Here is a 12,550-nt window from a genome sequence, read left to right on the forward strand (position 1 = left end):
CCCTGAGTTAGTAGGGCCTCTCCCAGACAGCTGCCCTTCTGATGCTGCCTGGGCAATCGATCTTTCTGCAAATGGGTCCCTAACCACACATACCTCTGCTGCTTCTAGAAGGATCAGAGGTCCAAGCAAAAATCTAGAGAAACATTTACAGGAGTGCTTATATGCTGATAAAGTACTCTCTGGAATGTGTGGCAATTTATTTTGTTACCAGAGGCTAACATGTAATGGGGTCATTAAATAATACCAGGGGTGTCAAAAAATGTATACACATGAATTGTATTCATCTTTGTTATCAGTACATATTATATTATTACAATTTTAACACAGTTTTTTCTTTCTTAAAATGTGTATACATTTTTTGTCACCCTTTGTATATTTATCTAAATGTAGTTATAATGAATTTCTGGTATTAAAGTCTCTTCATGAAAGTGCAGTATCATCTTACGCTAATAGAAGATTCTGAGCCTATATCCTACGGAGCACTAGAAAAAAATCAACGACTATGATTGAGTACCTACTATGTGCTATGAGAGATACAAAGAATCATCAGGTATAGTCCAACACTTCAAGCAATATATTATTTAATATAATTTAACCACAAGTCATTTGAAATGGTTCTACATACATCTTTGTTTCTTATTCTTCTTTAAACATCTCAATTATAAATTACTGAAATAAAAGGGTCCCGCTAGATATGGGCCTTTTTATCAGGCATTCACATGCATAGTGCTAGTACATAGCAGGAACTTAGTCATCATGGATTCCTTTCTTATTTGCAGTCTCTATATTCTTGAATGGTCTCTGGAGTAAGGTAGATTCCTTGTTCATGTCAATAATGGAAGATCTAAACATTTCTTAGTACGACGCATCATTTATTTCTATGTATGTATTATATTCAACTACTTCATTCTTTCTAAGTTCATATAAATGTAAATAATATAAATGCTATCATTTTAATTTTTTTCTGATTATAAAAGTAACACAGTATAGAGAATGGAGAAAAGTCGAATAAAACTCACCTATGAGGTGTGATAAAAAAATACAGTGAATTCTGCTGCCGAGTGTCATCCAATGGAAATTCAGGAATCTTCAATACAGGAAGTGGCATGTCAAAACTTAGTAACTGTGGGACAAGTTTCAACTTGTTCGTTGCAGTCAGTCTGGTGTGAGCTACGGTTGAGAGGAGGTATGCTTTAAAGTGTGCCGTAAATCATGGATCATGAACAATGCATTAACATGAAAGGGGCAAATGGTTTCATCCTCCTTCATGACAATGCTCCATGTCACACATTACTTCTGGTACGACAATTTCTGTCAAATTAAAACATGATGGTGTGTCCTCATCCACCTTATTCACTGGATCTGGCACCGTGCGATTTCTGGCTCTTCCTCAAAGTTAAAACCACCATGAAAGGTAAACGTTTTGAATCAATTCAGGACATTGAGGCAGCCCAGACAGGGCAACTAAAGATACTCATGGAAGAGGACTTCCAGAACTGCTTCAGAAAGTGGCAAGAATGATGGAGTAAGTGTGTTTGAAGTGAGGGGGTTTAATGTAAAGGTGTCTTTTTCTCTAATAAATTTTTTTATTTAAACATTCACCATAGTTTTGATCACACCTCGTATATTTCCCATACTCAGAGAGAAGAATTATTAATATTGTAAAATATTTCCTTTTCAGATTTTTATCTGTGCAAATATTTATCCTGAGGAAATATCAGAGATGATGCAACTTATGTATAGGACGCTTATTATAACATTATTTGTTACATTTAAAATTAAAAACAGCATCATTGTTCAAAAGAGAGTAATGGTTAAAGTTGTCACAGATTATCAAATCCATTTAAGAAATTATCTTGTAGTCATTGTAAGTTACTGCAGTCATTAAATTTTTTATAACAGCTTTATTGAGATATATTTCACATACCATAGCATTCACCCATTTAAAGTATAATTCATTTTTACTGTATTTCTAAATGTGAATGTCTCTATTTTTATTGTACTTAGAGTTCTTTGACCTTCTTGGATGTGTAGATTAATATTAACATCAACTTTAGGAAGTTTTCAAATGTTTCTTTGAATATATTCTCTGCTGATACTCCTTTCCTTCTGATACTCCCATTACACATATGTTGGTGTGCTTAATTGTATTCCACAGTTCTCTGAGGCTCTGTTTGTTTTGCTTCATTTTGTTTTCTCTGTTCTTTGGGCTTTATGACCTATATTGATATATCTTCAACTCTACTGATTCTAAGCTCCGCCAGTTCAAATATACTATTGAGCCCCTTAATGAAATTTTCATTGCAATTATTGTTTTTTTCAACTCCAGAATTTTGATATGGTTCTGTTTTTTTTTTAAATAATGTCTTTCTCTTTAATCAAATGCTATCATCCTACCTCAATTTATTTCTTTAAGTAAGGTTTCCTTTAGTTCTTTGAACATATTTATAATGGATGCTTTGATCTGTTAAATCCTACATCTGGGTACTCTCATAGAGTACAGTTTCTGTACATGGTTTGTTTCCTCCCCCAACCCCTCCATTTATGGGTCATACTTTTGGTGTTTGTTTTTTACATGTCTCATAATTTTTTGTTGAAAACTGGACATTTTAGGTAATACATTGTAACAACACTGAATACTGTCGTCCCTCACCCTTGGGGCTTGGTTTTGTTGTTTGCTTATTTGTTTGTTTTGTAACTTGGCTGGACTATACTGATCAAGTCTATTTCCCCACAGTGTAAAGTCTCTGATGTTGCCCCTCAGAGGGCATGCCCATGGGCATGTGCACAGTCACCCTGGGTTTAGCATGGCATTCTTTGACAGTCTCTTCCCTTGATCTCGCCTTTGCACCATCTGCCTTGGTTGGTGTCACACCCAGCTGTTAGACTCCATTAATTGCTGGCTGACTGCCTTACTGTGTTCAGCAGTGGCTTGAGCACAATTTGCTCCATATTGACCAAATGGAGCAAATTACAATAAAGTCTGACCAAATCACAGTAAAGTTCCTTTGCAGGGGTAGTTTTTGAGACCAATCTTTGAGGTTTTTTATTTTCTGAAACCTACGAGTTCATAGCGTTATTTCCTCTGGTTTTCTCTGGTAAACTAGGCTGGCCAAATTTAGCTCCTTGCTCTCATCAAACTACCAGATTTCTACTAATTGCTTACTAAAATTATCTCTTGTTTTCAAGAGCATCCTTAGGCTTGAATTTCTCCTCTCTCTGTTTCAAATAAAGTCAGTTCCTTTGGACAGTACTTCAGAGCTCTCTTTTTGTAAGGATTAGCTGCCTCCTGGGCAAAATCTCTCAGACCCTGCTCATGAGCTGAGGGTAGAGACAGGGGCCCATTTTTTTCAGAGTGCCACACCTGATTTATGAGTAAGGCATGGGGGGAGGGGATATCCTCAAGTGAAGTCAATTGGGGTCCCCGTGTTCTTGGCCTGCCATGCCTGGGGGAGAGCTTCCACCACATGTGAGGAGGCTGGATGGAGGAAGGGAGCCTCCACCCTCAGCCACACTCACCAAGGATTTAGCCTCTGCAACTTGTAGCTGAGGAGATGAGAAATGCTAGTGGGCCCGACTCTCCCAGAGAGATACGCAATCCCTTGACTATGAGCTGAGGGTAGGGTTGGCCCTACCTTTTGGCCACACCCACCTAGATTGGAACTGCCATTACGCTGAGCTGAGAGTGGGGAAGGAGGAAATGAGTTATGGCTCAAGTGCCACAAACTTGCTGTTCTTAATGGATATTTAGATTTCTTGAATAAGTGTTTCTTCATTTGCTGTATGTTTGGAAATTAGGCCAGTTTCCAAAGACATTAAATGATGATTTGTTTTATAATGTTCACAAGATGTGGTTGTTTTGCTGGGGAGTGGGTCCATGGAGCAAATTCTTCCTCCATTCCAGAAGTAGAACTCCCAGCAGTCATTACATTTTTGAAGAAAATTTAATTACAGGAAAAAATAGGACCATTGATAAAAGTGCAATTTAAAAATATTTTCAGTATAGTCCCAATTTTGTATATCATGTATATGTATAGGGATTTTTGAACACACACACACTTCATCAATCCATTTTGTGACACAGCTGAAGGTCATACGTGTATGGTTAGGAAATGGTGTAGGTCAGTACTCTTAACCTTTCTAATAGTCTGTTTGCATGGATTTAGAGATTCTAGTTAGAGTATACTAATGATTAGTGTCACAGTTTTCCACGAGTATGACTTTAGATTTGTAGCCACAGAGCCAGACAGAAATTCATGATCTAAGAGATGACATTTATAGGGCTGAAGAACTGTTGTCTGAAAAAGATCTAAATAGAATTCAGAGCCAATCATGCAATAATTGGATTAGTTTAATTCAGCCAGGGTTAATCAGGGGAGGGTGAAAGGTGGTTTGTAGAATTCCATCTACCAAAACCAAGCTATAATCATGAAAAAAGGAAAAAGGTGAAAAAAAATAAAGGTAAAACAAACCCAGGGAACAAGCATAAGAATTCCCTGTCACAGCTCTTCCCTTCGCAAGCATGCATCTTCAGGGCTGTGTCCCTGCCTGGAATCACTGGTTAGTAAGCAATAGCGTCAAGGTCTCATGGTCAGCACAATCAGCTCAACTAAAGGGGCACTGCAACGCCATGGCTCTCCAGCTAAATGTCCTTCCAGCCCCATGGAGTTTAGAATTCAACTTAGAGAGAATAAAATTAACCAAACCCGCAAACAATACTTTCGTGTAAAGGATACAAATAAGTAATCATCGGGGTCATCTATTAAATTGTAATGCTTAAGAGAATTTGACAGATTACCCATGTGCTTTCAGCTTTGCCCACATTATTGGTTTCAGACTTATAATTTTAAATAAATGGGCATTAAGAATTTGGTTAATTGGTTAATTTTATGAATAGTTCTTATGTTTTTAGGATAACTTGAGATTCACTGTGTGTGTGTGTGTGTGTGTGTGTGTAACATTTCTTAGCTTACGGAATTTTTTGCTTGTAAGGATTGTTTTGTTTGCCCTGTCAAGTATTTGAAATCTTAAAAGAGAACAGTAAATATATGAAATTTGCGAATGTAGATAAAATATTTAAGGAAGTGACTAAATAACTTGGGGAATTAACTAAGTTCATACATGGGAATGATTATTAAAAATAATTTAGCTTGACTTCATCAAATATTAATAAAAGACTAGTAAAAATGATTTATATTTTTTTTACAATACTAACTAAAATAACATGACTTGTAAATTGCACTTAAAGAGGAAGGAAATTAGGTTTTCAATTTTGTAATGTTAATAATTAAATATTAATGTAAAACCAAAGTAGCTGTAAATAGCTATTTCTCTGCACAAAGGCCCCTCTTGAATCTTAAAAGACTGCACACTGACACATTTTCATTCTGGATGAATAGAGGCTTTTATGCAGCAATTCACTGTTTATACAGCCTATAGCACTTGTCTAGACAAGGACAAAAAAGCTTTTTAATGACAAATATGAAGGGAGCAGCAGGTTCCAAGAACTAGGAGTGTACTTTGGTTATTGGAAGGGATCTTTCTCTAAGGTCTTCGCCACTCTATCTTCTGCATAACATTCTTACTTAAAATCAGTTTTTTGTTTTTTGTTTCCCTAACTGTAAAGAGAAATCTGCCCTTGTAAACAAAGGATACCCCATTCAGGTTTGGTTACTCTAACCACGGAGCTGAACTCTCACTGCTCAGAAGATTCTTGACCACATGGTGCTGGGCCTGTGTTCTCACGGTAAGAGGCTCCAAGAACCTCCAGAAAAGGGAAGGGAGGGTCTATTTTCTGTAGAACAAATGGTTTCAGTTTGTATTGACATCTTTCCTTGCTCAACAGAACTTCAGTTTATTTATTTGGCTACGTCAAAATTCCTGGATTGAGAATTAACCTGCTGAACTATCATTCAATTCTCTGATCTCTATAAAGTACTTCCCTTTTTATGTGTCTAAACTGATTATCAGTAGAATGACATCCTGTTTGTCAAGAGGAAGGGAGTGCTCAGTTGTTTGTTCTTATTGGCATCTCCTTTATATGGAGCTGCTGGAGAAGGCATGCACTAATGGGCTTTCATGAGTTTGAGGTTTGTTGGTAGACGTGTCCCTCAGAGTAGATAGCAATGTCTCCATCTTTGATAATGAGTCACTTATTCCTCAGTGACAATCTCCTTCCCAAGTAGTCAAGAGTCCTCTAATACACTCCTTCCTAAAACCTCTATTACCTCAGCAAAGCTTCCTTTGTCCACTGGCTCTGTTTAAATATAAAAATTTTTACTTGACACTTTCAAGAGTAACCTCAGTTCTGAAGCCCTTCTGCGTGAGAGGGACAGAATTCACAACAAAATGGTTTCCTTGATAGCCAGACACACAGGGAATGTGTCACTCAGCCCTTTGCTTCCAGAGGTGATTTCTAATCACACAGAGTCCTCGGAGCAGAGGCACTTGGGATTGGTTTCCAGCCACATCCCTGGCACAGGCCTCAGTCCGGCTTTGTGCCTCCCAGTGTGGCTTCTGTGTCGCCACAGACACCATCTGTCCTGGCCCGGAACTGTGCCTGTGCCCTCCCTTAGCTCTGGTACCCTCCGTGCCTCCTGACCTGCCATCTAGCCTGGGATGTCTCTGCTTTCTTCAGCTGAGGCACCAGTTCCGAGTGTGAAGGAGAGTATGGCTGAGGCCCTGCCACCATCTAGCCTTGGCATGGTTCTGGAACACAGTACTGCTTCCTCTGATACACTACAAATCATCTGGAGGCTCTTTTGAAAATGCAGATTATGATTTCATAAGTGGGGGGTGGGGTGAAGCTGAGAGTCTGCGTTTCTATCAAGTTCCCAGGTGATGCTGACACTGTAGTTCTAGGACCACAATTTGAATAACAAGAATTGAAAAGACATTTTAGGTCTCTCTCTCCCTCTCTCTCTCTCTCTCTGCCCCTTATTTACTTTCCTCCTTCCTTCCTTTCTCTTGTTAGTAAGAATCCTATACCTACTTAAAGTTATATGATCCCCATTTCTTCAAACTTGTGTTACACTTCAAAATGTCCCCTTGTACACCTACACCAGGATTCAGGAAACAAGAAGGTGGTGGTGGTGGTGGTGGTGGTGGTGGTGGTGGTGGTGGTGGTGGTAGTTTGTGGTGGTACTAAAACTCTTTTTGTCATTCAAATGGTTGCCTTTTAAAATGTCCTTCAATTTAAAAACTTCTGCCTAGACTCACTGTGCATACTTGTTTATGGTATGTCAGATAAGACTGAAGTAATTTTCTTTATATCACTTGTCTTTACCTCCTTTGAAAAATAGGGCTCAGTATTTTTTTCTATTCACTCTTCAGAAAAAAATAATTTTCCGGCTTAAATCTGGTGACATGACTGCTATTGGTTCTTACAATCCCAATCAGTAGTTGTCATTTGTAATAAAACTTATGTTTGAAATAACTTGCCTAATATGCTGGGATGGGTAAAATTTGTTTCTCATAATTAATAAAAACAAAAATCAAAAGTATATTAAGTTTCTAGTCCCTAGTTTTGGAACTGAAAACACAGCAGTAAATATTTTGTGTGGTGTATGCTCTGTATGTTACACTGGATTTCTATCCTCCCCTACTATTTTTGTTTAACTCTTGTCACTGCAGCTGGTCTCACACACTTAGCAAAGGCACCAAGTTTCCTCCCTGTGTTGTCATGTCAGATGTGGTCAATGATATCCTGTTTCTGCAGGAACAAGTACAACTTCCTTCATGCTGCAGAAGCAGATGCTGCCTGTGAAAATTAATAAATTCAATACAGAAAAGTATTCTAAAAATTATCATTATAACTTTACAAGAGAGGAAGCCCTAATGATAGCTAAACATTGTTGATATAGCTCCATGTTCTTTTCTAATTTGCCAAACATTGCTATGGGAGATGAAAACAGATTAAGAAGATGCTGATAATTTGCTGAGGGTGGGGCCTCAGTTTACCCTTTAGGTGCTGTTTAGCCAAAGGGAGCACCTTAAATCTGCTAAGCTGGCTCTTATTAATTTCAAGGATGGGCAGAATGCTCGCTTGGGGTTGGTGGACAGTAGAAGCAGTGGGATGGGCTTGGACCCTCACCGGAACTCATGTGCACAAAGTGAAATTGTAGGTCAAAGCTGCACACTGCACTTTGTTATATACTGCCAGAATTCGCTCCTAAAAAAGGACCCAATTATGTTGCCAGTTTCTAGTTCTGCCAACATTATTCTCTCATTTCCCTGGCTTAATTGATGTCATGGCACCTAAAAATCATTTAAATATGAATATAACAATAGCACTGCCGAATGTTTACTACATGCCAAGGGCAGTTATTTAATTCTTTCAACAACTCCTTAAAGAAATTATCTTCATCTTGCAAATAAGAAAACTGAGACTCCCCAAGTCCAGGAGAACACCGAGGGGTGGGTGTGGTGTGGCTGCCCTGAGTTCAGGCAATAGGAAGGTGCACTGTCTGCAAAGAACTTAAATATAAAAATAAAACTGAGTAAAACTCAGACTACCTTGGGTTTTTTTTTTTTAGAATTTTAGAAATTTGTGGTACAACATACATAACAAATGTATTATCTTAACCACTTTTAAGTGTACAGCTCAGTGACATTACGTACGTTCACAATGTTGTGCAACCACCACCACCATCCAGCTCCAAAACTCTTCTCATCTTGCCAAATTGAAAATTTGAACCCATTGAACAATAACTCCTCATTCCTCTTCCCCCCCACCCCCAGTCCCTGACAAGCACCATGCTATTCTGTGTCTTACTGAATTTGACTATTCTAAGTACCTCATGTAAGTGGAACCACACAGTGTGTGTCCGTTTGTGACTAGCTTGTTTCACTTTGCATAATGTCGTTAAGGTGTATGCATGTTTTAGCATGTCAGAATTTCCTTTTGTTTTAAAGACTGAATAATATTCCATTGTACGTATATATCACATTTTGTTTATATATTCATCCATCTGTGGACACTTGGGCTGCTTTCACTTTTTGGCTACTATGAATATATACTCTTATAAACGTGTGTGTGTGTGTGTGTGTGTGTGTGTGTGTAAATCATTATATGGCAGCAATTATAATGTCAGTGATAAAATACCCCTTCCTGAAAAAAATCTTTTGTTGGTCCAAGTTTTAGGCAATTGTTCTGGGTATTACTGAATTTTAACAATATAGTGTATGCCTTGAAATTAGCACATTTTAAAGATTACTTTCCCTTTAATAAATACTGGGTTCTATATAAAAGTTAATTCTGAGACCAAGAGTTACAGATTCTGCCCCTATTTGTTTAGAGAATGTTTGTGTGATGGTTTGAAATTATTTGACCTCACTTTGAGTGCAATTCATATTTTGAACCCGTTGTACTACATATCCCTGTGTTTAAATACTAAATTTAAAATAAACAATGATAGCATATGACTATAAAGACAAAGAACTTGAGTCACTCTAATGCTATCATTCTATATGAATAATTTGGAGTTTTTGTTTTTCTTTAAAATTAAAGTAATAAAACTGTCAACTGTGAGTTGTAATTTTTCTATTTAGTAAATGCAAATTTTAGATCATTCATTAAGTATTTGGCTGAATTCGAATACCTTTAGTTTTGAAATTTACTTTTAAAAATTGTTAATTGGTTTAAAATGAAAGAATCAAGAAAATAACGACAATTTAGCAATTATCACATGAGTATTACCGAAAATAACTTCTCGGTGAGGAGTTATATAAAGGAGAGGATGTTAAAAATAATGATCTACTCTGGTTGTCAAATATTCTAGGTACACCAAAGTCACAAGCTTTTAAGTAGCAGGGCATGTGTTCAAATTCAGATTTGTCTAATTCTATGCTTTTTATCCTTACTTTACGCTATTTAACTATTACCAAGTTTGTCCATTTTCTAAAGATAGTTTGCTACCTACCAGTACAGTGTAATGGTTAAAACACCTCCTACACAGCAAGTACAATGTTATGGAGACATGGCATTCTCCTTCTCCTCAAGGAACTTCTACTCTTAGTGAGAAAGAAAAACTAAAACAAATAGGTTGAATGTTAGTTAAAACTGTTATCTTTCTAAATTGCTTTTGTTTCACTGCAGTGGAAAGTGTGGTGTAATGGGAATCAAGATCCTGTCCATTTCCACCTAGATGGAGAGCCTAGGTGGAAACCCAATCATCTTAGACCCATCCTATCCCACATGGTAGGAAGGGTGGCCCCTGAGTTTACCAGAGAACCAGTACCTGCAGGTCAGCACGCACCTTTTCTGGTGGACTGAGGAGGGATATTCTGGTTTGACTCAGGGCGGGGATAGAGACTTAAGTAGGAGACAGGACCGCCTAGCTGTGTGTGTGTGTGTGTGCGCGCGCGCGCGCGTGCGCGCGCGCGCATGGGGAAGGGAGAATGCAGGCTTCCCTGGGTATAAATGAAGGTAAGGATTTTGAGAGGTGGAGTGGGGTGTATAAGGTGGGGTGACTCTCTGGTCCAACGGGGAGTCAATCTTGACTGGCCAGTCCATGCTGAGGCTCTGAGTGGCTGAGCGGTCTCTGTGCCCTCCTGTAGCTGTGGAGAGGGCTGCAGGGCTCAGGGTGGTACCTGAGGTTACCACACAACTGCAGCTTCATGCAGCTGGAGAACCAGTTTCCTGGTGTTGCATGAATCCAGACTTCTTGGGTCATCTCAGGGGAGTGTGGGATAGGGAGGAAGCCCAAAGATTGAATTCTTATGATTCAAGAGGATAAGAATGAGGAGCACACTTAGTTTTAATTTTAGAAATAATGGAATGTGACATTTCTTGCACCTGAGTAGTGAAGAGTAAAATTCCGGTTGGCTACACAAATAAACAAGCAAATGCAACACAGAGGGATGAGTAATGTTGGGTGAAGCACAGAGTACACAGGTTGCACTGAGGAGGGGCAGGGAAGGCCTCTTAGGAAGAAATGTTGAAGCCAAGGAGGAGGACCATTAGCCGGGAGAAAAGGGGGAGGAAGAGTGCTCCAGGCAGAGGGAATAAACCAGAGGGAAGAAAGAGCAGGGGTGCCTGAAAAGTAGGATAGCTGGAGAAGTTACAGGGTGAAGGTGAGGTAAACTGGGGACAGATAAGGAAGACCCTACCTTGGGAAATTGGGGATTTATCCTGAGGGCACTGGGGGAAACAATCAGTGTGTTTTGTGTAGAGGAATGAAGGGATGAGATTTAGGCTTTAGAAAGACGCCCCCTGGCCACCAAGGGGAGAACAGATGGTGGAAGGGCAAGACCCACCAAATGGAGGCTCTATCTGATGTTCTGTGAAGCCTCATCTGAACTCTGTGAAACCCTTGAGGCACCCTGAATTTGCATTTTTCACAAATCCCTAAGACAAGTTCATTCTCCCTAGGCACCTCAGGGTTCAGATTAATTCCTAGGGCTGCCATAACAAAGTGTCACAAACTAGATGGTTTAAGACAATAGAAATTTATTCTCTCATAGTTCTGGAGGCTGCAAGTCTCAGGTTCAGACTGTGGGAGGGCCATGCTCTCTGTTGGGCCATAGGGGAGAATCTGCTCCAAGCCTAGCCTCTGGTATTGCCAGCAATCCTCGGTGTTCCTCGGCTTGCATCTCTGCAATCCCTGCTTCTGTCATCATATGCATTCTATTTGTGTGTCTGTAACTTTACATCAGCTTTCCTCGGTGATGTCTGTCTTTTCTCTCCTTATAAGGATATCATTTAGAATGGATTTAGAACCCACCCTACTGTAATATGACCTCATCTTAACTAATTATATCTGTAAAGATGCTTTTTCCAGGTAAGGTCACATTTTGAGATTCTGGGAAAGATGAATTTGGGAGGCGACACTTCCACCCAGCACCAGTTTCGTGTGAGCACATCACAGCTCATCACCACTGGCCCTGAGCCATGGAACACCGGGTTGCTGCCTCCACATTTATTTTCCTTTACAAAGTTAACCCCAATGCAAGGAGGAGGGTATTCCAGAAGTGTGCTCCCACCGATTGTTTATGCATAGGTTACTGTATTGACTCAATTGGTTTTTCATATCTGGAAAGGCTGTTATTGAAATTCCAAGGAGTAGAAAGATTGTAACAAGCATCTGCCCTACTTAAGTACATGCTATATTCTCCATTGAAACAACAAAAATTTTCGACTCAATATAACCTATAAAGCTCCATAAAAACAGAAGCCAAATATATTGTTGTTTAAGACATAATGCTATGCAAACATCCATGCCAATTTTATTGAACACTAAAGCGAAAGTCTGAGTAATCAATTGTCTTAGGGGAAATATTAATACTTGTATTTTAATCTTGAGGTCAAAAGCTGTGTATAATTTGAAAGCTTATCAGAAAATTCAGAGAGAAAGCTTATATTCTGTCACCACAAGTTTCAGCCATTTACCAAAATGATAATACTGGCACATCAAGAAACTGAGTTAAATTCTTATATCACATGCACATTTAGTACAACATAGTGACATACTGTATGATTTGCAGCACTATGTCTGTCTTTCTATAGAAGGAGTATGTCTCTAATATACTGTTAGATGTGTACTTTAACATT

At 38.8% G+C, this 12,550-nt stretch overlaps 1 protein-coding gene across 1 annotated transcript in view; it reads right to left on the reverse strand.

Annotated features, from left to right (window-relative positions):
* Nucleotides 1-566: 566 nt before the first annotated feature.
* The window catches only part of LOC308506672 (uncharacterized protein), an 87,758-nt gene continuing 75,774 nt past the window's right edge, over nucleotides 567-12,550 (reverse strand). The window contains exon 4 of the mRNA XM_081070458.1: nucleotides 567-1,170. Coding sequence (XP_080926584.1) covers nucleotides 1,016-1,170 — 155 coding nt within the window. The 3' untranslated portion in view covers nucleotides 567-1,015. The remainder of the gene's footprint in view (nucleotides 1,171-12,550) is intronic.

The sequence above is a fragment of the Rhinolophus hipposideros genome (genome assembly GCF_964194185.1).
Source record: "Rhinolophus hipposideros genome assembly, chromosome: 13".
NCBI classification, from domain to species: domain Eukaryota; kingdom Metazoa; phylum Chordata; class Mammalia; order Chiroptera; family Rhinolophidae; genus Rhinolophus; species Rhinolophus hipposideros.